At 35.2% G+C, this 25451-nt stretch overlaps 2 protein-coding genes and 2 long non-coding RNA genes across 6 annotated transcripts in view; 3 read left to right on the top strand and 1 right to left on the bottom strand.

Annotated features, from left to right (window-relative positions):
- The first annotated feature begins 1 nt into the window (after position 1).
- On the top strand, positions 2 to 1539 carry LOC142521207 (uncharacterized). Of its 2 annotated transcripts, none has more exons than XR_012814100.1 (3): positions 2 to 564; positions 648 to 1183; positions 1512 to 1539. It is a non-coding gene; the product is annotated as an uncharacterized LOC142521207 (long non-coding RNA). The 2 variants fall into 2 exon arrangements; XR_012814099.1 differs by having other exon boundaries at positions 2 to 155; positions 484 to 564; positions 648 to 1533.
- A 30-nt stretch (positions 1540 to 1569) lies between these two features.
- LOC142521317 (uncharacterized) lies at positions 1570 to 3100 on the top strand. The gene is made up of 3 exons (XR_012814127.1): positions 1570 to 2211; positions 2540 to 2620; positions 2704 to 3100. It is a non-coding gene; the product is annotated as an uncharacterized LOC142521317 (long non-coding RNA).
- Positions 3101 to 19199: 16099 nt separating this feature from the next.
- Positions 19200 to 21907, top strand: LOC142520870 (uncharacterized). Of its 2 annotated transcripts, none has more exons than XM_075624023.1 (5): positions 19200 to 19331; positions 19410 to 19612; positions 19696 to 19766; positions 20051 to 20815; positions 20899 to 21907. In XM_075624023.1, exons 2-5 carry the CDS (start codon positions 19459 to 19461, stop codon positions 21727 to 21729), a joined length of 1821 nt encoding a protein of 606 aa, XP_075480138.1. In that variant the 5' UTR covers positions 19200 to 19331; positions 19410 to 19458; the 3' UTR covers positions 21730 to 21907. The 2 variants fall into 2 exon arrangements, with proteins under 2 accessions (XP_075480138.1, XP_075480139.1); XM_075624024.1 differs by having other exon boundaries at positions 19205 to 19316.
- Positions 21908 to 23896: 1989 nt separating this feature from the next.
- LOC142520144 (uncharacterized) overlaps positions 23897 to 25451 on the bottom strand; it is a 35970-nt gene continuing 34415 nt past the window's right edge. Inside the window, exon 36 of the mRNA XM_075623144.1 lies at positions 23897 to 25097. The gene's annotated coding sequence lies outside the window, so the exon portion shown is untranslated. The remainder of the gene's footprint in view (positions 25098 to 25451) is intronic.

The following is a 25451-nucleotide window of genomic DNA, read 5'->3' as shown; positions in this document are numbered from 1 at the left end:
GTTTCTTCTTCGTCCTCTTGGCAAGATTTGAAGGTCAGTTCATTATCACCTATCTTTTTAGTTATTGTGTTATTTACTTGTGTAACATTTCAGGATCATATGAGAAAGAAAAGCAGGGAATGTCTGTCCTGCTGAATTTTATCTCGACTCTGAAGGTGTTACATTTTCTTCTTTTAATTTTATATATAGTTGTGTTTGCTCATGTTCTTTTTTTATATATCATTATGTCTCGTACATTTGTTTTTATCGTTAGTTTTTTCCTTCTCAAATATATGATTTTGAAGTTTAATGAACAAAAAAATGACATTTTGGTCATGAATGACAGTGTCAACTTTTGCACATTTGTTGTCTGAATAGGATCAACTCCTGAACCTTTTCCACACTGAAAACCTTCTATTAAAACAAGAACTTGTGACTTGGTTATCATACTAATGTGAGGACTTGAGTCATATGCTATAAGTAAATGGTATTCATTTGATGTAGATTTACTTGTGTTTTTGGTGTACCGTCGTCAAGTAATCGTCGTGGTGGTTATCCTGGGTGCAATGGGGGAGGAATTTTAAGGTCAGTTGATTATCACCTGGTTTTGTGAGCTGTAAGTTATGGTCTTTGTAGCTCCTGTGTTATTTACTTGTGTAACATTTCAGGATCATATGAATAAAGCCGGGGATGTCTGTTTTTGCTGAAGTGTATCACGATGGCGAAGTTTTTTCAGCTTTGTAGTTTGATGTATGGTTCTTTGCTTTTGTGTTTTTTTATTGATCATTGCAAGCCATACACTTCCTTTTTAGCATTAATTTTTTCCTTCTTCGATCTTTGATATTGAGGTTTGAGGAACAAAAAATTGACCTTTTGGTCATGGATGAAGTTCAATGTTTTCAAATTTGTTGCCTGAATCAGTAGCAACTTCTGAACTCTTTTTCGGCACTGAAACTTTCTATTCAAACAGGAACTTGTGGCCTAGTTGATTATACTAATTTTATGGACTTGAAATATGCTGTAAGTAAATGGTAGACATTTGTTGTAGTGTTTCTTCTTCGTCCTCTTGGCAAGATTTGAAGGTCAGTTCATTATCACCTATCTTTTTAGTTATTGTGTTATTTACTTGTGTAACATTTCAGGATCATATGAGAAAGAAAAGCAGGGAATGTCTGTCCTGCTGAATTTTATCTCGACTCTGAAGGTGTTACATTTTCTTCTTTTAATTTTATATATAGTTGTGTTTGCTCATGTTCTTTTTTTATATATCATTATGTCTCGTACATTTGTTTTTATCGTTAATTTTTTCCTTCTCAAATATATGATTTTGAAGTTTAATGAACAAAAAAATGACATTTTGGTCATGAATGACAGTGTCAACTTTTGCACATTTGTTGTCTGAATAGGATCAACTCCTGAACCTTTTCCACACTGAAAACCTTCTATTAAAACAAGAACTTGTGACTTGGTTATCATACTAATGTGAGGACTTGAGTCATATGCTATAAGTAAATGGTATTCATTTGATGTAGATTTACTTGTGTTTTTGGTGTACCGTCGTCAATTAATCGTCGTGGTGGTTATCCTGGGTGCAATGGGGGAGGAATTTTAAGGTCAGTTGATTATCACCTGGTTTTGTGAGCTGTAAGTTATGGTCTTTGTAGCTCCTGTGTTATTTACTTGTGTAACATTTCAGGATCATATGAATAAAGCTAGGGATGTCTGTTTTTGCTGAAGTGTATCACGATGGCGAAGTTTTTTCAGCTTTGTAGTTTGATGTATGGTTCTTTGCTTTTGTGTTTTTTTATTGATCATTGCAAGCCATACACTTCCTTTTTAGCATTAATTTTTTCCTTCTTCGATCTTTGATATTGAGGTTTGAGGAATAAAAAATTGACCTTTTGGTCATGGATGAAGTTCAATGTTTTCAAATTTGTTGCCTGAATCAGTAGCAACTTCTGAACTCTTTTTCGGCACTGAAACTTTCTATTCAAACAGAAACTTGTGGCCTAGTTGATTATACTAATTTTATGGACTTGAAATATGCTGTAAGTAAATGGTAGACATTTGTTGTAGTGTTTCTTCTTCGTCCTCTTGGCAAGATTTGAAGGTCAGTTCATTATCACCTATCTTTTTAGTTATTGTGTTATTTACTTGTGTAACATTTCAGGATCATATGAGAAAGAAAAGCAGGGAATGTCTGTCCTGCTGAATTTTATCTCGACTCTGAAGGTGTTACATTTTCTTCTTTTAATTTTATATATAGTTGTGTTTGCTCATGTTCCTTTTTTATATATCATTATGTCTCGTACATTTGTTTTTATCGTTAATTTTTTCCTTCTCAAATATATGATTTTGAAGTTTAATGAACAAAAAAATGACATTTTGGTCATGAATGACAGTGTCAACTTTTGCACATTTGTTGTCTGAATAGGATCAACTCCTGAACCTTTTCCACACTGAAAACCTTCTATTAAAACAAGAACTTGTGACTTGGTTATCATACTAATGTGAGGACTTGAGTCATATGCTATAAGTAAATGGTATTCATTTGATGTAGATTTACTTGTGTTTTTGGTGTACCGTCGTCAAGTAATCGTCGTGGTGGTTATCCTGGGTGCAATGGGGGAGGAATTTTAAGGTCAGTTGATTATCACCTGGTTTTGTGAGCTGTAAGTTATGGTCTTTGTAGCTCCTGTGTTATTTACTTTTGTAACATTTCAGGATCATATGAATAAAGCTGGGGATGTCTGTTTTTGCTGAAGTTTATCACGATGGCGAAGTTTTGCATTTTCAGCTTTGTAATTTGATGTACGACTATTTGCTTTTGTGTTTTTTATTGATCATTACAAGCCATACACTTCCTTTTTAGCACTAATTTTTTCCTTCTTCGATCTTTGATGTGGAGGTTTGAGGAACAAAAAATTGACCTTATGAAGTTCAATGTTTGCAAATTTGTTATCTGAATGAGTAGCAACTTCAGAACTTTTTTTCGGCACTGAAACCTTCTATTCAAACAGGAACTTATGGCCTAGTTGATTATACTAATTATATGGACTTGAAATATGCTGTTAGTAAATGGTTGACATTTGTTGTAGTGTTTCTTCTTCGTCCTCTTGGCAAGATTTGAAGGTCAGTTGATTATCACCTATCTTTTTAATTATTGTGTTATTTACTTATGTAACATTTCAAGATCATATGAGAAAGAAAAGCAGGGAATTTCTATTCTGCTGAATTTTATCTCGACTCTGAAGGTGTTACATTTTCTTCTTTTAATTTTATATATAGTTGTTTGCTCATGTTCGTTTTTTATATTTCATTAATTTACGTACATTTGTTTTTATCATTAATTTTTTCCTTCTTAAATATATGATTTTGAAGTTTAATGAAGAAAGAATTGACATTTTGGTCATGAATGACAATCAACTTTTTGTTTTTCCTTTATAATACCCGAAGTATTTGATCAATCAGATTGGAAACTCGATGATACCGAGTTTAGAAATTCTTGGACTAGAACTTATATCTGGGTAAAGTCTTTATTCAATCTATGCTTTCTCAGGTATTTTGTTTTTTGACTTAAATTTTTTTTTTGACTGACCTTGAAATTTAAAATTTTCACCTTTCAGTTCTCGCTTATGTTTGCAAACTTGCTTGGATTTTAAAGTGGAACATATGACAAAATAAATGAACTTCACTACTTGCTGTTAGAGAATATGGTGAATTGAAATTTCTCTGATGTCTTTGTAAATTCGATAATGCTGAAAACCATGAGCTGTAATTGTTTATTTGGGCGTGTGCTTGATTTCACCATTAACTTTTGGTTAAGGGATACAAGGGTAGTCCAGTAAGAAGCTGGAGTAGGAGTGTCAGTAGGAGTAGAGACCCCTAGAGGAAGAGTATGTAATCCTTGCTTCGTGTATTCTCTTATTTTGAACATTATTAAATTTTATGCTCACTTTAAGTGAACTAGACACTTATAGGCACAAGGAATGAGTTAATTGGCTGTAAATATTCTTAAATCATTCTTATTCCTTGTGGTAACCTGACAAGAATGAGTTAATTTGTAAAAACAAAACGTTACGAGTTCCAATGTAGGTTGAACCTTATTTTATACTAGGTACAGTCAAGTTAACTATGTCCATCACAGATCGAAAACTTAGTTTTCTATTTTCCCGGTCAGTTTTAATGTCTCGATTCCATATTCTTGAATTTTCTTTTAGTTACGACCTTAGAACTTTCTATAAGTCAGCAAACATCAAGGAGTATGACGGAAATTCGGACCCTGAAGAGCATTTGGCCCGTTTTGAGAATATGGCCATGTTACTTTGTTATGGGTGATGAGATCAAGTGCAAGACTTTCTTAACCACATTGGTGGATTCAACCCAACGATGGTTTGACAAGTTAGATTCCCGGAGTATACAAAATTTTGAGGACTTTAAAAGAGTCTTTTTAAATCACTTCAGCAATAGAAAAAGGTACAAGAAAGACTGTTTTTAGTCTGTTCGAGATCAAGCAGAACAGGGATGAATCATTGAAGGCATACATCCACAAATTTAATAAAGCCGCATTGGAAGTACCTTCATGCGCCCCCGAGATCAAAACTACGGCGTTCACACAGGGGCTCCAGGAAGGGGACTTCTTCCGGTCTCTGGTCAAAAAATTGCTCTTTATCAACATGGAAGAGGCTCAGAAACAGAAGAAGGAGGTTGTCAGAAAAGAAAGAAGTGACAGACCGAGAAAGACAGAAGAGCGGGTGCAGAAGGGGAATCCTTTGGGGTGTTTTTCCGATTATACTCCTCTAAGAAGGCCAAAGGACCAAGCACTGCACCCTTTTGAAGAGAAGGCAACAGCTCTCACCGACCTCCCCAGGGCCCGAGGCCAGCTTTAAAGTTATGTACTTTCCACGGAGAATGTTTCCACGACACTAGCGAGTACAAACAATTGAGAAAAAATCATCCCCGGTCAGGCCTACCCTCAGCTGAAAGAGCCTGGAAAGAGAAGGTTTGGGAAAATCTCCTACAATGTAGATATCTTCGTGTGGTCCCCTACAGAGTTAGTTGGGATCCCAGCTTATGTAGTTGAGCATAAACTGAACATCCTCCAAGTTCCCGACCAGTGGTGCAAAAGAAAAGCACTTCGGAACAAAGAAAGACAAGATAATACCAGAGCAAGTAGAGGAGCTTCTGAAAGCTAGCCAAGTCCGAGAAGTCAAATTTACAACTTGGCTATCAAATGTGGTTCTAGTCCAAAAAACCACAGGAAAGTGGAGAATGTGCATGGATTTCATGGATTTGAACAAAGTCTATCCCAAAGACTGTTATCGTTTGCTCAGGATCGATCAGCTAGTCGACTCCACCTCGAGTTATGAATTACTATGTTTTATGGATGCCTACCAAAGATATCATCAAATCTCCTTGGCCTGGGAAGATCAAGACAAGGTCAGTTTTATAACCTCTGGTGGTACATTTTGTTATACAGTGATTCCATTAGGTTTGAAGTATGCAGAGGCCACTTATCAACGGTTGATGGATAAAAATTTTGAGAAACAAGCTGGAACTAATGTTGAGCTATATGTTGATGACATTTTGGTCAAATTAAGGGGAAATCAAGCTTTATCTTAAATCTCGAAGAAACTTTCTCAACTCTCAGGAAGTATGTGGTCAAGTTGATCCATTAAAATGAACTTGAGGAGTCAAAAGTGGCAAGTTTCGAGGCTTAATAGTAATCGCCAGGGGAATCGAAGTCAAACAGGAGAAGGTGAAGGCTATTTTGGAGATGGTGTACAAAAGCTAACAGGCAGAATTGCAGCTTTGTCCCGGTTCATATCAGGAACAGCACATCGGAGTTATCATTTCTTTCAGATTGGTGTGCTATCGTTGAGCCACCAACTTAATTTCCTACTTTCAAATATAGCGAGTACAATGATGAGTAGGATCGAATCCACAGAGAACGGAATATTTATTTCTTTCGATAATAAAAATAAGTAAAAGGTGGGATTTTGTGATCTGAATATAATAAAATACTAAAATAAATTTATCAAATAAAGGAAAACAATAAATTAAAATTATAATTAATCAACTAGAATAAAATGAAGAATTTAACATGAGAAAACATCTGATTCAAGGGAGTTCTACTATTTAATTATATCATTGTTCATCTGCTAACAAATAATTTATTCAAGTTGTTCCAAGCAATTAACCTTAGAATTATAGGGATAGCCGCTAAAATTATTGTATTTTCCTAAATTAATTGACCAAACCCAGCATCCCGTGAAAACTTATCAATAACCAACTGGGCACGATAGCGTTCCATATTAATTAAAGATAGCTTTTATATTCATGAAAACAGTTAATCCTAAAATCTAACAACCGAGATAACTGCAATTGATAAATTCAGTTATGTTGATTTATTTATATTAAATATATTATGATAGCACAACACATCTAATTTATTCCACTCATGTACCAATCATTTATGACAATTACAGATCACTGAATTCATGGTTAGCAGTAGAAAATCATATATCGAATTAAATTGTCAGATCAATCGATATACAATATTCATATAATTAACTCATAAATCGAAAAATACTTAGAATAACAAAAATATTAAATATAAGAACGAATATCAAACAGTGATACATTAAACAGTAAAAAACAACCCTTATATCAGACTAGGAAATTAGCCAAGCATGTTTACAATCTCCATGAAAATTAAATAAGAATAAACAATAGAGTGCAAACTAATTTCTTAGGAGATGATACGCACAGCCTCTCTTGCCTTCCACCTTGTACTGTACGTGAGATTTTTGGTGGGAGGAATTCTTTTTTTTTTTATTGTTTCCGCCTGTTCCTCCCCCTTCCACGTGAGCTGGTGATTTGAAGATTGTGTTTGTTGCAAAAACCTTATCTTGCTGCCTCCCTCACTTGAGTTTTGTGTAGGCAAAAGGGAAAATTGGGTCCAAGAGTATAAAATCCCAATAATCTAAAATAAAACCTAATCACTAAAATCCAAAGGATATTAAAAAATATCCACAAACAATATGGAGTTTTTTATGGAAAAAAACTCTATTTTATATTTATTCCTTGATATGAAAATTCATCAATTCTCACTAGGCAGCCGAGGAGTAGTAACAAGGCGTGATCGCGTGATCACGCCTTGTCCAAAAATCATTTCTAAATTTTTCTGCTCCACATCTTCCACAAAGATCATATCGCCAACTTTAATTGTGATATAAAATCACATTTTTAGCTCATATTTATCGCAAGAGTACAAAACTTCATCCTACAATAAAATCACACAAAAATGTGTCAATAGCATGTTGGAAGTGATAACAATGGGAGATACGACAACAAAATTGCAAACTATTACGAGCCTATCAAATCTCTCACACCTAAACCATGCTTGTCCTCAAGCATAAAAGAGCTCAATTCATTATCTCAACTCATTATCCTCTTTCTGCTTCATTTACTTGTCCTTAAAATATTTTTTTGATGCAACAAAGCAATTTTATTGTTAAGCATCTACAATACCAACATTATGAACAATTGCTTCCATCCGAATGTGTAGAAATAAAAATGCATAGGGTCCAAACACTCCTCACAGGATTCGTTTATTTCACTCGTAAGTGTCTAGGTATATATCAAGGAGCTCTTATGTGAAAACATTGAAATTTTTTACCATAAGCTTGCAAATATATCAAATCCTTCCCAAAATGAATGAGTTGTACTATGGCTAGAGGTCAGGTAGGAAAGAAGTACAATGGTTTATGGAACCGAAGAACACATACTCATTTTCCACAGAGACAACTCCATCCAACTAACAATAATATCTTCAATTTCATTATAACATCCAAGAACACATTTTTTCCGTTCCTCTTATTTTCTTTCTCACTCGTTTTTTTTATTCATATATATTTTTTATCATTTCTTTTTTTTTTTGCATAAGAAGTTTTTGAGACAACGACTTCGAGCATGAATCGCTCTATCTTAACAATTTGCACTTTCTTGGCTCAAAGCGATGCTAACTGCGAAAAGTTCGTATGATTCTCCAATTCAAGGTTCAAATAAAGGGATAACCAACAAAAGAGATTTATCATGGCTTGTAACGTGGTTATTTTCCAACGAATAGGCTCATGCTCGAACTTGGCTCACTAGGTGTAAATGAATCAGGGTAGGCTCAAAAGAACGGCACTGATGATGCAAAAGAAAACGTTTGAACCTAATGCCCTTTACTTTGTTTATGCCTCTAATCCATTGGAGAGTGTTTGTTGATGGTGCGGCCAGCAAGGAAGGTAGTGGGATGGAAGTCGTTCTAGTTTCTTCCATGGGAGAAAAGATAAAATTTGCAGCTTATCCGGATGGAAGCTTATCGTGGATACAAGAAAATAATGCAGCCCGAGCTCAAGAATCAGACTTGATAGAAGGAAAAAAAAAAAAAGAAAGAGCAGCTATTCGGATGGATGCTTATCGTGGACGAGTCATACGAGCTTATATCCAGCGAGTCCGACTTGGAGAATTTCATGTCGGTGATCTTGTCTTGAAAAAGACCAACCCCGTTGGAGATGTGGGAAAATTAGAGGCCCATTGGGAAGTGATGCAATTCTTCGACCACGAGAAGCAAACACACTCGAAAACAGAGTCACGCCCTCGATTCGATGAAACAAAGAAAATGTTATGTTGTCCTGATCTTTTTGAAACAAGTAATTGTTGTAATATTTCACCTCTAAATTACTAAGAACTTAGCAACAAATATTGACGAAGGATAACAATCGATCTCAAACGAACCTTCAAAGAACTCGTCTTTGACAATCCGAGTGAAGAACAATAGACAAACGTCACAAATTGTTAAATTTTTATAAGTTTGATTTGAGAAACACACAAAGGTGTATACAAAGCCAAGCTTTGAAATTTTAGAGAAAACTCACAAAATATTATAAAACTCAATCTCTAATTAATTACAATGAAAAAAATTCGTCCATATATTGTTTACAAAATCTAAAAGATATTAAAATTCAGTTACCTAACTAAGTTGGACTCTAAACTGAGTAATAAAACTTATTCACGCATGCGGCACGCTGGGGAAGTAGAATTTGAGCGCTTGGCGCCAAGGCTTCTGGAATTCACTGTTTTGAGCAGTACATGGCGCGCTGGAGTGGTAATATTTAGCCGCCCTAGCGCGGGAGCTTCTGGTCCGGGGTCTTGATTTGGCTTTCTCTTCATAATTTAGCACTTGAATAACATTGAAATATCTTTCAACTTCATTGCTACGCATGTCAAATTCTTTCAAACTTCGAATCTTGCTTGTACTGTCTGGATCTCCTCCCAAGATTTAGCATGGCATGCCTGGCCAGATTCATATTATACTCTTCTTCTTCAAAAAGATTTGTCCTCAAATCTTGGCTATATACGCAAAAATGAAGCAAGTTGGTAATAAAATTAATTAAACTATCAACATGCTTATCTTTCAACACTAGATTGTAGGCGCTGTCTCCCGCGTGCTCGATCACTGTTTTGAATCTCAACTCCTTGGTTGCCCTATCCATGTAATCATCAATTACACCACCAGTCATCAAATAACAAGTTTTACAAAATGATAATGATAATATCTCGTTAAGCATGATAAAAACTAAGTTCCTCCTCTTCTTAGACTTAGTTAGCAACATAACAAAATCAATGCAAATGTACGACCATGGTTCACTAGGAATAAGATATAATGGATGCAACACATAAGAATCAAGCTTAGATGCTCTTTCCCTATATCCAATGCAAATCCTTCACTACACCACTTAACATACCTCTTCATATGCAACCAACACATATAATCATGCATTTTATCAATGATGAAATCACAACAATACGCCTCACTAGCGAGTAATTCATAAAATGAACATAACATGAACAATTTATTCTCCTTAAAAATATATTCATCATAAACATAGAATTCTTATATTCATTCATGCTCTTTCCAAATACACTATCACGCAAATATAGGCTATGCAAATAGAACACACTAAATGTACTAGCCATGCAATCATTTAACATCTCTCAAAGGTTTGATTCTGGTGCATACAAGTCATTGTCATGACAAAGTCTCATCAATTTGACAATATTTGAACACTCAAAATCAATAACATTTGAATTTGATTCATACAATATGTCACCATTCTCAATTCTGTGACACTTAGGCAAAAAAGGTTAAATCACAGTCATACCCCTAAATATCACATGTTCAACATGTTCTCCAAACCCTTGAAAACAAAAAAACAATGACTTAAGGTAAAGAAGCACATCATACCTCTCAGATATTGCGTTGGCAACTAACCTTATCTCATCGCAATTGCTGTCGAATTCATATGGATCATCCCATTGCATTCTCACACCATCAACACTTGCTCCCCTCCTCATCATGTCATCACCATAATCCTGCAAAGAAGAAGTAACAATGCTCGGGATTGAACCTGTTATATAATCAAAATGAGAATAAACCACTTTGTACAAAGCTACATGAAGAGGTTTATGCAAAAACAAACAACTATCTATCTCACTCTTCTGGGCCTTCAAATTATTATTTTTCTTTTCTTTAGCCTCTTTTTTTTCTTTTTCTCTCATCTCATTTTTTTCCTTTGATGGCTATCTCACTCTTTTGTTCTCTTTTTATTTCGGCCATTTTAAATTCCTTTTCACTCACTTTTTGAATCGCCAATTGAATCTTGAGAGCTTCTTCTTTTGGATTCAATTGTATTAAAGATGTACAATTTTCCTCAACACATTCATAAACCATAGTTTCACCTTGCCTACTCTCTTTTTTCTTAGCAGACAAATCACACACTTCTTCCCCACCTGATGACTTAGTCCCCACTGTATATTGTATAACAACATTTAACTCACCAACTAGTGGAATACCATCATCATCGTCAACTCTATTAACCACAACCTCAAATTCAGATTCAGACAGACGACTCTACTACTGTCACCTCTTTACATGGACATTGGATAGTACCGTGCCAAACTTCGAAACACCAATAATATATAATATCACAAGTACGAGAAATTGAATTTTCAAATGTACCTTGATATTCATATTTGGTATTTTCACGTCTTGACTCTTCCATTGGCATAGCAATGATTTTCTCTTCCAAGCTCGTCCGCCAAGTGGATGTCAAAGGAGCCTTATATGTTATGCTCGATCAATCAGTTGGCACTTTCAGTTTGCGTCTCGATAGCTTTATTTTAAGCTTGGTAACTGATCAGTTCGAAGCCTAATCAGTTTCAATTTCTACGCACTTAGGTAAACTCATTAGAAACAAATAAACAAGTTTTGTTAACATCAAAATCAAGATTGCGAACATGAAATGTTCCAATAGAAATGTTAAGGTATTTTAATTAGTAATTTGCGAGTTTATGATTTATATAAAAAAAATTTTTAGTGGACGTTTCAGTTGGTATCAGAGCCAAGGATCCCCAAAGGATTGTGTACTGTCACTCCGAAAAGCTCAAGAAGTCACGCCTCAAGTATGTGAGTTTTTATCGCCTTATATTTTAGATGATAAAATTCTTTTATGATACATGATATAAATGTTAGTTGCATGTTGCATGTAAAACGTTAAATGCATGTTGGTTACGCGGTTTGGAAGGCGTGTACAGAGATGCCTGCTAGAAGGATTTTGCGTAGGAATGATGAGGATAGACATGAGGAGGAGATTCCACAGCCTCCACCTAATCAGGATGCTAGGGCCTGTGTACTAGCCGGTATGGCTCGTTTACTAGAGCAACACGTAGAAAATGGTGCAAGGGTCCTACCGGAGGCTGCGTATGAGCGTTTTAGGAGGATAAGCCCCGAGGATTTTCATGGCACTACTGATCCATTCGTGGCCAAGGGATGTATTAGATCTTTAGAGGTGATCTTTCGTTATATGGATATGGCGGACGCTGATCGAGTTCGTTGTATCATCTATCTACTGAAGGGCGACGCTTTCTTATGGTGGGAGGGAGCGGAGCGAGGGGTGAATTTAGTGACACTGACATGACAAATATTTCACTTCTGATGTCCATTCTAGGCTTAAGAGAAAGTTTGTGAGTCTCCGCCAGGGGGATTGGTCTGTTGCTGAGTTTGTGCAGAAGTTTGATAGGGGCTGCCATTTTGTGCCCTTGAATGCTAATGATGCTGTGGAAAAGTTACAACACTTGCTAGATGGTTTGAGGCCGAATATCTGTCGTGACATGATGCTCGTCGATCCTACTGATTATACTACTACCGTTTCCAAAGCTTTTAGAGCCGAGCAGTCACTCAAAGATATTGATTGGGAGATGCAGCGAAAGAGGAATCGTTCTCAGCAAGCTATTCAGCAAAATAAGAAGCCTTATACGGGACCACCTAAGCAACCGGAACCACCAAAACCTCAAGGACAACCACCGAGAGAGAACATCCCGAAGACTGCTGAGAAACCACTGTGCAAGGAGTGCAATCGTCCACATTATGGCAAGTGCATGTGGGGCACCTACAAGTGCTTCAAGTGTGGAGATTTGGGACACAAGGCTGGGGATTGCCCAAAGCTCAAGCAACCCACGACTGGAAGGGTCCATGTGATGCAAGCTGAGGAGGCTGAAGCAGAGCCGACACAATACTAATTACCGGTAACCTAGTTGTTTAACATTCTTACAATGCCATTGTTGCATAAAATTTTAAAATTGGTTATGGAAGTTGATTGGGTTAATGAAGAACTTAGAGGAGAATATGTTGCATGCTCTACTTGAACTAGATTTTATAGACGACATTGAAAATTTTTGGGATAGAAATACATTTTTCGAGTTTGTGAGGACCGAAATGAAGGGAAAATTTTAATTTAGAGGGTTAAGTTTGAAGTGAATAAGGAGCCAAGTTTTTCAATTATCAAGACAAGAAAAATTTCGAGAACGAAATTCTATTTAAGAGGGGGGTATTTATAATTGATAAAAAAATATATGCATATTATTATCAAGGAACAAATGGACCTTGGTTTAATCAAAGCGGGAATTTCACCGCATAGCAATCCAGGCTTTTTTTTTTGTAAGAAATCATGGTGAGATAAAAAGAAATATAACCAAATTAGTTTTAATTACCAAGAAATTAATAAGATTATGAAGTTGATGGATAATTTATACATAATATAGAAAATTTAATCAGTTGTATATGTAACGGTAAAATATTCTCTAAATTTGATTGTAAGTATGATTTCTTTCAGGTTCGGATGCAGGAAGAAAACAAGAAATTCAAAGCTTTCTCCAGACCAAAAGGACATTATATTTGGGAAGAGTCGTACTAATGAGATTGGTTAATTCAACACATATATTTCAAAGAAACATAGATAATCTATTTAAGGATTATTTCAAATTCATGTTTGTCTATATTGTTGATGTTTTAATAACATATAAAAATATGGAAGAACATATTAAACACTTAGAGATTTTCTCTAAAGTTTGTAAGAAAGAAGGACCGATTTTATCTAAAAAGAAAGTAGTAATTGCTAAAAGAAAGATTGAATTCCTCAAAGTAGAAATCAATGAGTTGGAATAATTCTGCAAGAACACATAGTGAAAAAAGTACATAATTTTGCCAAATAAACCGAAAGAAAAGAAACTACAAAGTTTCTTAGGGGTTGTTAATTTTGCTGGGATGTTTATTAAGAACATAGCAAAACATAGAAAAATATTTAGTCCATTATTGAAAAAATATGAAAAATTTATATGGACAGAAGAACACTAAAAAGGCTTAACCAACTAAAGGATATGTGTAAAAATCTTGTAAAAATGGCTATTCCTCAAGATTGTGATGATTTGGTATTATATACAGATGCACGTGATTATTTGTGGGCAGCAGTTCTTACGAAGCTCACACCAAATGGAGAACAACCATACATGTATTGTAGAGGTCTATTCTCTGATGTAGAAGCTATAAAATGATATATCAACAAAAATGAATTTTATGTAGTAAAAAGAGCTTTTGAAAAATTGTCATTATTTGTACTTGCAAAGAAATTTACCTTGAATGTTGATAATACACGGGTAAATGCTTTCTTAAAGAATGTAATTGAATCTAAAAAATGAGAAAGCTATATTATCAATATGACATGCTTTATGTCAAAATTATATTTTTTATTTTATGAAATCTCATAAAAATATTTTTGCAGATTTTTTAACAAGATATGAACAACGGTGATATTATTGTCATCATAAAAATGCAGAAGCATTTGAGGGAACACCTTAAAATACTCAAAACAAGTTTAAAAAACTTGTTATAAATCTAGATGTTGCGGGTAGGTTACAACAAGACAATAAGAGAATTGTTTTTGATCAAATTACATGATGTGTACATGTCTATACTCGGTTATGATCTGTAATGCAAATACCTATCATACAAGGCATTAAGAAGCCACTAGTTTCCTAATAAAGAGTTTTCAAGTACATGAGTATACATGTAGCAGGGGAATCAAGTTCTCTAACATAAGTGTTAAGTCGGGATCATCTCTAGATGAGTCGGCCAAAACAAAAATTGAAACTTCAGATCCTTATCTCGAATCTTCAAGTCAACTCTTCACCTCGAGGATTAACCTTAGACCTCATATAGACAAAAGGTAAATCTAAGTTTGGTACTAATTAATTTGTATTTTCTCCATTTTAGGTATATCAACAGAACTGTAAGAAATTGAAAACAAGAATAGACACTAACCCTGCCACAATCCGGGTTGATGTAGTAGGAAAATATCTTAAGGTATGGATGAAACCAAATTCATAAAAGAAGGTCAAAACATGATATAAATTTGGCGCTCTTGCCTCAGTTTATACTACATCACCCAGCTTCCGAGAAATTTCAAGATTACCTTAGTGGATTCAAAAAGTAGTACATGAGACATGGACAAACAGTGATTATTTGTCCAAATGAGATATTTTGAAGCTATATTTCTTCAGTACAACACTAGAACCAGCACAGAATGGCTCATGAAGCCTTTCATTTTATCAAGCTAAGGAGGTTAGATACAGATATCAGAAATTCATCAAAGATCATCCATTAGAAGAAACATCCCTTTTTGCTTCATTCACTGAAAATGACATCTCTATCAGAAGAGCATGAGGTCTATGAGTCTGTCTAACCAAGATGGACAAAGTCGAGTTTCCATTTTAGTTCTATCAGAGTTCTGTAAATGAATATTTTCTGTTAAACAGTATGACAGGAAAAACAACAAGTTTTGCAGTAGACCTATTTGAAAAGAAAAGAAATCTTCTATGGAATAGTAAGCTGGGTAGCAAAGAAACTAATCAGAAATTCTGCAACATGACTCATGTGAGAAGATAGTCAGAAAACATATGTCCAGAATGCCCGAACCAAAAAAAGCCAGAATTGATAAAGGGTTTCGACCAAGAACAGACCGAAAGCATATTGCAGAGACATGATCAAGTGGTAAGAGATCTGTAACGACCCGAAAACTTGAAAGTTCACGTAAACCACATGCATGTAAGTTATTAAATTTCCTTTGTATTTTATTAAATTGTTTTGATTAAAAGCATGTTGATTGCATGGATATGTAATTTAATTATTGGTTAAATTATTTATTTAATCTTTAAAATGATTTTTAACCAGGCATGATTTATGATTTTTGCATTATTTTAAATTATTACATGTTTATTTGATGCACGTTAAATTTTTTTCTTGGTTTTGTGTTTCAGGCGAATATTCGATGCGGGATCGGGAAAAGAGACCGGTGACGATTTAAGCAATTTATGAAAGTGGGGTATTTTATTTCAAGTAAAGAAAATTAGTATTTTAATTTGTTTATGGAGTTTTTAGCATTTTAAACTCTAATTTAATTTGTTAGGTGATTTTGAGATTTTTAAGCTTTTCCACCAAATTACTAAGTTGAGTGGTGGGGATTTTAAACCTTGTAAATTTGTTTATTTAATCTTTTATTGGGGTTAAGTAGTTAGATTAGTATTATTTTATTTCTAATTATTTACCTAAACAATTCTATAGCCCCTAATTGATTAATTAAGCAATTTATTTCCCTACACCACACCCACACTCACGTACGCACACATTTCAGCACACACGTTTCACACACACACTCACGTTTCTTTCTTTGTGGGAAAACCTAGGGTTCTTGAGCCCTCTCTTTCAGCAGCCTCCATATCACCCCTTCCCCTTCATTTTCAGTAGTTTCACGCTAGTTTTGTAGAAAGAAAAGTGCCACAAGTCGTCCCGGATCGGTCCTCGCATCCTCTCCGCTTCGGTATCATCGTTTCAAGCATTTTTAAAGATCAATGCATGTATATTCTTTCGTTTATGCATCGATCTCATCATAATATTTTTTTATGTTTATTATGTGTAAAAATTCATATATGTTGTACAAAGTTTGAGCAAAAATTGGTTGGATCGATTTTGAAACGATTTTAGATCTGGAAACTTGAAATTTGCTGTCATTTTAAATACTGTGACTTTTCAGTCAATTTTCTGGAAAAACTTTCAACATATAAAACGTAGTACTTTTTGATATCTTCGATTTGACAGTAAATTCGAAATATTTGGATAAGAAATGAGCGAGTTATGATGGTTTTCGTGGGACTACTCAAACTGCTAAAAGTGCGTTCTTGAAGTTTTATTGTTGCAGGCTTCGTTGGGGATCGACGGGTGATCGCTGCTGCGTTTAAGTATGTTGAGTATGATGTTGGGATGAGTTTTGATACTTCGTTTCATGTCGATAGTCCTTGGGTGCATTACAAGTCGTAGGAAAAGCTTTGGTGATAAATTATTGTGTTCATGGGTTGTGTTACGTTGTTTGTGATGCGTAGTTGTTTTGGGACGTTTGTTTGAGTTTGAATTAGTGCCATAGCATCCTAGGATGGGTCTTGAGGTGTTGGTTCACGGTCCGTATGATCGAGTGAGTAGGATTAAGTCACAAGTGTAAGGAATTTCGTTGGTTCACGATTCCAGTAGGTACACGGCCCCGAAGCCGGACCCTTACACGGGGTCCGTGCCTTTTTTCCTTCAAAATACGAAATTCCAGAATCTACCCGGACCCCTACCCGGACCTTTACACGGGGTCCGTGTACCCTTTTAAAAAAAATTAAATTTTTTTTTAAGGATTGTTTTGGGGTTTGATGTAATGATTTAGTACGATAATTAAACGAGATCAAGTCCGGAGATATTTAGAACGTCATAAGGAAATTTGGCATTTTGGGTGTGAGCATGACTAATACGTCTAAGATATGACAGATAAGTGTTTGAACTCATGTTAGTATGTGTAGCAGTGGCCCCAAGCGAGATCCAACAAATCCCTCAACGCCAAGTAAGTTTGTTCGACGTGCAAAAGAAAATACTTTTAAGTTTTTGAGGTATGTTAAATGTCTTGTGACCAAATTATGAACGGTTTGGAAGTCGGTGAACGTGGCCGAGGACCTCTCCACCTCGGTAAAGCATGACCGGGTTTAGATCAGGATTGAAAAACGGTAAAGCATGACTAGGGACCAATCCACCTGATAAAGCATGACCGAGGATCTCATGTATATGGCAGTGGATTTTTCCTGTCAACCCAGTACTGTGGTTAAGTCTGATTAGACACATTTATGTATGGGTCATTTGCTTTGAAACATATCTCTACGCAAAATGATGAAGTTTATGCATGTTCAAGTATGTATGATGCAAGCATGTTTAAGAAAAGTTTTACGTTGATGGCACGTCTATATTATGTATATATGTTCAAGCTTATGTATGCATGTTCAAGTTTCAAGTATGTAAGTCCTACTTTAAAGATGCATGTGACTTTATTATGTAGTACTTGCTATCTCCAGTTTATACATGTTGAGTCTTTAGACTCACTAGACTTGATCGATGCAGGTGAGGATGACTTTGAGGAGACGAGAGGTTGGGACCAATGAGCCGGCTTGGACTGCGCAGGAGGCTAAACCCGAGGATCGCCAATGTTTTAAGATTTGATGCATGACAATTTTAATACTTTCATTTTCATGAAGTGGTTTATGATGTTTAAACGATTATTACTTTTGGCAAACTTGATTGTTGTTGTTTTCATTGCAAATATTTTGGATGAACATGTTATTGATGATCGAAATTTGAAAGTTTATTTTGTATTTAAGAAAATTTTTATTTTTTCGCAAATTTTAAAATAGTTTAAAAGTATGATACGTTACAAGATCACTTAAAAAAATTTCCTCGAGGACCATACAAAAGCAGAATATTCCCCTATACATATAGAGCAAGCATGTGATCCAACCGCTCCATTAGCGGAGGATGATGGACCACCACTAAAATATGATTCTATTAACTAGTGGAATATGGACTACTCAACCGCTCATAAAGAAAAGCCACTAACAAGTGGTTGAAGGGACCACCACTCACAAGATGCCATCAGCCACAACTAGTAGAATAATCCTCAAGATTTGATGTTCAGATTTCAAATCTACAAGACTTCTATAAATACCAAGGCATAAGGAAAATAAAGACGTCATTCAACATTTTCATTTTTTCTCTAAATAAAAATTTGCAATAGTTTTCTTTATTATATGTGTGTTCAAATTCTGGTTACTATAGCTAGCTAAGTAAGTTCCTCATTCTATAAATAATCGTCTACATGAGGTTACTATATATTAATAAATTATATGTTTGAATAAAAAGATCAAGTCTTACTGCCCTTCTCATGTATTATTTTCAAGTTGAACCACTTTGCTATACGCTCTGAGGTAGGGAATGAAATAGTATTGTGCTAGGTATTGTTGCGACGGTGTAGTTGGACTGTGATGAACAGTCTATAAAATTGGTGGATACAACCCGGCTACACTCCAATCAAAGAGGTAAACTGTTTAATATATTATAGTAAAGCATGATGGGTCACATAAAAAATCATCTGAAACATGATATATAAGCTGTAAATCTTGTGTAGTTGCATGTCTTTGGGCTATATGTCTTTAAGAACATGTTCGATAGCTATAACAATGTCACATAAAATAATTACGAAGATTGATGATATTTTTGAAAAATTGAAATGATTAGGAAGCTCAAACACCTCAAACAAATATTTGAAGAAGTAGAAAATGATGAGAAAATAAATTTAAAATTGTGTAGTCAAATTGCACATGTTATAATCGTGGAAATGAAGCTTTAATATGACAACAATGACAAGTGGCAAAAATATGTATTCAAAAGCAAATAGTCGGTCAACCCATGTTAAAGCAAATATGAAGATGGCTCATACGCAACCAGCTGATTTGAATGTGAAGCTACAGCTATTATCAATTTCAAACTCAAATATATTCTTCTTCTCTCGCTTATGGATTATTGCTGCAAATTCAACGTATGAAGAACGATTGTAAGTCCTATATCTGTTCAAGAATCGGATTTCTTGCTTACTCAAATGGGTTTTCTCAGGTATTTTTTCTTTTTGCAGTTGTGGGGTGGCGATGATGAAGAGAAAAGATTGATTTTTTTCGCTGAAAATGGCGGCGGGGGAGAAAAGGGACTTTGCTCTGAGACCCGTACTTGTGAAATTTGGAGTGGGTTTTGCTATTTCGCTTGGTGGCATTCTTTATACCTTTTTTAGAAGCAGAGGAATCAAGCCTTCTAAATTAAAACCTCCACTGCCTTCTCCAGGTTAGATTTTCTTCAAATTTCTGTTTTTGTTTCGTTTCCTGATTTTATTATTTCTTCATGGGGCATATTAATTTGATTTGCAGATAAGGTCATCGTGTCTGATTCAATTAGAGAAAGTGAGGGGTTCGGTGCTGATGATTGTGCTTTGAAAAGGGTATTCATCTTCAAGTAACTTTGATTGGTAGTATAGATTTTTTTCCATTGAGGAAAAGAAATTGGTTTGATCGGTGGGTTTTGTTAATGCTTACCAAAAACTTTTCAATAAAATCAGTGTACTTTTGAAAGACAACTACAGCGATAGCTTTCCCTGTTAGTGATGAACTTTTAAATTTTTGCATAAACGTGCAGAGCCGAGCTGATGGAACACACATGAATTTTCATTCACGGAGTAAAATGTTTTCATATATTTGACCAAATTGATTTATTTGTATCTTTCAGGAGTCATCTCTCGCGGAGATTAATTTTTTGACCAATCTATCTCCGAACGTTGAATACAGTGGAGATAGATATGGCTTTCTCTTGCCAGAGTTTACCAAACTTGTTACAGAATGTGATTTGGATGTCACAGCCTGTTCGATTCCTCCAGAGAAAAATCTTGGAACTCAAGTTCTTGATGTAGAATCGCCTCAGGAATTCAAATGTTCTGAACCTGATGAACACAATAGTGAGATTAATAGCCTACGGAACCAGGTTGAAATTCTTGAGGAAAGAGAGAGATACTTGGAGATTCAGTTGCTCGAGTATTACGGTCTTAAAGAGCAAGAAACTGTTGTCGTGGAGCTCCAAAACCAGCTAAGAGTAAGCAACATGGAGGCTAAACTTAATAATCTGAAGATCGAGTCTTTGCTATCAGATAACAGAAGATTAGAAGCGCAGGTGGCTGATTATGCTAAAGTGGTAACTGAGCTTGAAGCTGCAAAAGCTAAGATACAGATTCTAAGGAAGAAACTTAGATTTGAAGCCGAACAGAATAGGGAGCAAATTTTATCCCTTCGAGAAAGAGTGATGAAACTTCAGGATGAGGAAAAAAGGGCCATCGAAAATGGTAATGATATGGAAATGCATCGGCAGAAAGAGAATGAATCGGAGGAGTTAGAGGTGGTGAAGATGTCCAATCGGGATTTGAAGCTGGCAAATTCTGAATTGGCTCGAAAATTGGAGTACTTGCAAATGCTTGCCACATCTGCATTAGACAATGAAGAGGTAAATCTACATATATTATTCTTTTCATAAAAAATGGATTATGAGTATTTTGTGCAAGAATTGTGGGATCTTTGTTGTATCAGGTACAAGAGCTTAAAGAAGAGAACCAGCGTCTACAAAAACAAAATAAAAGTTTGTCAGACGAAATCGAGCATGTGAGAGCTGATCGATGCACAGACATCGAAGAGCTTGTCTATCTCAGATGGATAAATGCTTGCTTGCGCTATGAATTGAGAAATTACCAGCCTTTCCCTGGTAAAACAGTTGCAAGGGATCTCAGCAAAACGTTGAGCCCGAAATCTGAAGAGAAAGCCAAACAGCTCATTCTTGAATATGCAAGTAATGAATGTTCTGATTTGTCAGAGTTTGATCCTGAGCAGTGGTCAACTTTCCATGCTTCACTTACAGATTCTGGGGAGCACAATGATTCTCTGTCAGCAAAAACGACACCCCCTTTGAGCAAAATGAAATTTTTTGCCAAGTTGATGAAGCTAGTGCGAGGAAAAGACAGTGATCATCATAGTCAGGCATCTATACCTGTAGATTATGTTTTAGATAGATACTCTAGTGACTCTCATTCGGTCATTTCCGATGGATTCTCAAAGATGTTGCGGACTCCATGGGAGGAGTCTTCTCGCCTTTCACTAGAGCTACAAAGATCCTATTCACGAGGTGAAAATAGTATTGTTACCGGGGAAAGCCACGACTCTTCTCGAAGAACCAGTGAGGATAGCTCCTTGAGTATATATAGACAAATCAACTCGATAACAGAAGATATCAACGGCTTTTCTCTAGAGAATCAGGATGCTCAAGACGCAACAAAAAAACTGATAAAATATGCCGAAGCTTTGAAGAACTCGCACATGAAATCATCATTTCATCGTAGATCAGCACCCCCGTTTAATTCCTTTTGACATTCTAAGTGAATGGCTTTCTTGTGTCAAGAAATGTTGGTATATAGACAGATAGTTTGTCAGTTTCAAAATTTAAAATACATATACATGTGATTACTCTGTTTTTCTATGTTTGTTATGAATATTTTTGGCTGATACAGATTCTTTCTTGGCTGTAGATATATCATATTATTGTACTTCTGCACGTTGCAATATATTTTTCTTAACTAGTAAGGTGTACGTCTCATGCATGTGCCGGAGGAACCTAGAATTAGATATATGTTCATATAAGATATGTATGATAACTATCTTTTGTTAAATTTTCAAAACTAAACATGAGAAACATAAAACCTAAACTGAATAGACATCAACAAGTTTGAATATTAAGTTTCCATTATATATCTCATAACTGATAGTTTTAAAGATGAATATGATAGATTTATCAAAAGATTTCTTCTTTATTTTAATCGATCAGTTGATACCTTATTACATATTACATTTTCAAGGAAAGAACAGTTTTTATCATTACTGCTTATAATGAGTTATTGCAGCGATTATTGATTGATTGATATGTTTAGGTGAAATTTATGGCATGGTTATCCAAGTTGAAAATCCTTTGATAGATGATAATCGGACTTGTTGATTAATAAATTATGAGTTATGTATTTGTGATCGAAACTAATATTTAATAAGATGTTGATGTAATTTATGCCTTGAGAGTTAAATATATCAGTGAATATCTGAGAGATGGAAAAAAATAACAATGAATATGAATGGTGTGGTCAAATACTTGAGGTCGAAAGGCCGATATCGAAAATCATAATCGATTTGTAATAATTGAAGCATGCCCCAAGTGCATTCGGTTGTGTTCCACGGGAGATCTAAATATTTTAGTGTATCGATCCAAGCAGGATCGATTTGGTAAATTGATATATTAATTTTTAAAATATTGGTTATTTTCACAATTCTGTATTTATCCGAAGTTTGAAGATGCCAAGTACATCAAAGGTTTGAGAAAAATATTTAGTAAATACTTTTGCATGTAAAGACCAACATATTAAATATTATTTACCAATTAAACATTAATTAGTTCAACAACTAGATAAATAAAGTAGTGACTTGCAATAAAGGCTAGGCAGCCATTTCATTACTTTGGTACCAAATTTGGTTGTGATGATACAAATACAATATGAAGAACAAGAAATTGTTTTTAGACACAATAAATCATATGTTTCGAATAATACACATAAATTTTTAAAAAATTTTATTAAAAGGGCTCCGATTTTTTTCACTTGTATCTACTAAATCGATAATAAGACATCGACAAACATATGACGCTTGAGTTGCTGAACGTTTTCAAAGATTAAATTCCATAATTACCACATTTTACAGTTTTTTGGTAAAACAGAAAACCCTCAATTCTACACAACTCTCATAAACACTTAAATAAAAATAAAACATTAATTATTTAAATTCTTTTCTATATAAGAGATGCAACCGCTTGGATCGATGCACTAAAATATTTAGATCTCCCGTGGAATAGCAAAAGTGATACTCTGATACCGCTTGAACGGTTTATCTAAATACACCGTGGTATCAGAGCTCACCTTGGTTTATCTAAATATTTGATAAAGTACACTACCTTGAGAAGCTCCAATTTTGTTTATATAAGAAATATAATAACTTGTGTGCATTGTATTGATTGTGAGCAAGTTGCATATTCAATGCCTTGTATCAATGATTTGCTTTATTTTTTTTTCCTTCGAGGACTTCTGTATATTCTTCCTTCCCAGACTGTGCCATCTCAATTAGGAAATCTGACAAAGTTTGAGCTTTTATGGCGGTCCTTGGCTGATAAGTGATGTCATACTCTCCGAGCTCTATTGTCCTTTTTACCAACCTCCTCGAGATGTTCAGATTAGTCATGATTTTCCCTAGTGATCTATTGTTAAGGACAATGATAGGATGTGGTATGAAGTAGGGTCTCAATTTTCTTGGGGTTATGATCAATGTCAATGCTATCTTCTCCAGCTCAGTATACCTCAACTCGGGACCTCTAAGAGAATGGCTCACATAATACACAAGCTTCTGATAAGTTCTTTTGTGAGGCCCATTACTTTAATGACAATTAATTATCAACAATAATTATTTGATTTAAATCAGCAGCGGAAAAAGGATTTAAAATACTTTAAAATGGACCTCAGGGCCTAGAAAAATTTCGTCGTGACCTCCGCGTAAGTAGGACATCCCGAAAAACTCAAGCAGCAAGTTATATCAAGATATACTCCAACCAGAGTCATTAAAACAAAAACCAAAGTCAAAAAAGCTATAGCCGCACTGGCCAGGACTAAGCCGAAATTAAAACTTACCAAGTACTCACCAGATCATAAGTACCACAGAGTTGACTCAGAACATCACAAAAACAACTAAATATCACTACAGATACACGGGGCATCTCCCCGGCAAATAAACTACAATAAATGACTGTAACAAACTTCAAGACATACATATAGACTAACTGGGAGACTTCAATGAACAGATCCAAGCAATCCAACCTCAATCCCGAGCTCCACTGGCGGAACCTCGGCCTAATGCTGCAAAACGACTCGGAAGATCTACCATGGTGCCCAATAGCAACCACAGCAGCCCCCCAGAAAATAACTGAGGTTAGGATTCTGGTATGAAACAATTCAACAATAGCAACAATAAACATAAATCATGCATAATCATATAACAAAATGTAATATGCAACGCATGAACGGCTCAACGATAATCGGGATAACAAGAGCAAATTAACGATACGATAACAACTGGAATAATGCTCGAGCAACAATACACAGGGGAACTACATTGTCATGCATCTAAACCGCCCTACCAAGTATGCGAGGTATGCCAGGCTGTGCTGAATAATACCACTGACTCGACCTCCATACAGCTGATACGATACAACAGGATGGCACAACAGAACGAACTAGATGACACAATCCCAGCGCTCACCTCAAAAGGCTGCACTAACCACAAGATTGTTAAATCACATCTATGGTCTCATGTGTATAGGCCTATCAGCCACACCATAATCCCGAGATAAACAACAGTGTTAGATAACAATGGATATCAACAACGGTCTAACAAGAACGATAGAGCTCAACATGAATGTCATAACAATATGCCATATGCTAAATGCCAATAATATGTCACAATAATAAACATATATCACAAAAAAGGCATTTAACAACTTACAACAGTCAACAAGTCATAGGTAGGATCAGTACAACACAGAATGACAATTAAAACATAATTTATGTTTTACCGCCGTATGTTACTGAGCTGTAACATACCTATACCAACTTGACAAATCCAAAGATCGACTTTACTTCAAGATCCTCGGCCTAAACAAAACAACAATAAGCCGATCATGAAAACTACATTCTATTCCAATGTCCGATTTGGCACTAAAGAGCATAAAATTCATATCTCGCTTAATATTAACTCAAATCAATATCCGCCAATTGAAAATGAAAGAAAACTCAATTATCTAAGTTTGTCTAGAAGAAACCATCTTCCGAATCTCATTAGATTAATCTCATAATTATCAAGAACATCCTTCCACTCAACAATTTCTCAGACAGAATATCTCATACTGAACAATTCAGTAAAACAAGCATAACTTGATCAATTCTTACTGGAATTTAACGATTCTGGTACCATTTCGAATAACTTATAGACCTACAACTTTCATTTGA

The sequence above is a fragment of the Primulina tabacum genome, chromosome 12 (genome assembly GCF_025594145.1).
Source record: "Primulina tabacum isolate GXHZ01 chromosome 12, ASM2559414v2, whole genome shotgun sequence".
In the NCBI taxonomy this organism is placed as follows: Eukaryota; Viridiplantae; Streptophyta; class Magnoliopsida; order Lamiales; family Gesneriaceae; genus Primulina; species Primulina tabacum.
This window is presented reverse-complemented; position numbering and strand designations above follow the sequence as displayed.

Bases quoted from the DNA above. Each gene is read 5' to 3' on its own strand.
- LOC142520870 (XM_075624023.1), top strand. From the start codon at position 19,459: ATGGCGGCGGGGGAGAAAAGGGACTTTGCTCTGAGACCCGTACTTGTG. The intron at 19,613-19,695 runs GTTAGATTTTCT...TTTGATTTGCAG, and splicing joins ACCTCCACTGCCTTCTCCAG to ATAAGGTCATCGTGTCTGAT. The intron at 20,816-20,898 runs GTAAATCTACAT...TTGTTGTATCAG, and splicing joins CTGCATTAGACAATGAAGAG to GTACAAGAGCTTAAAGAAGA.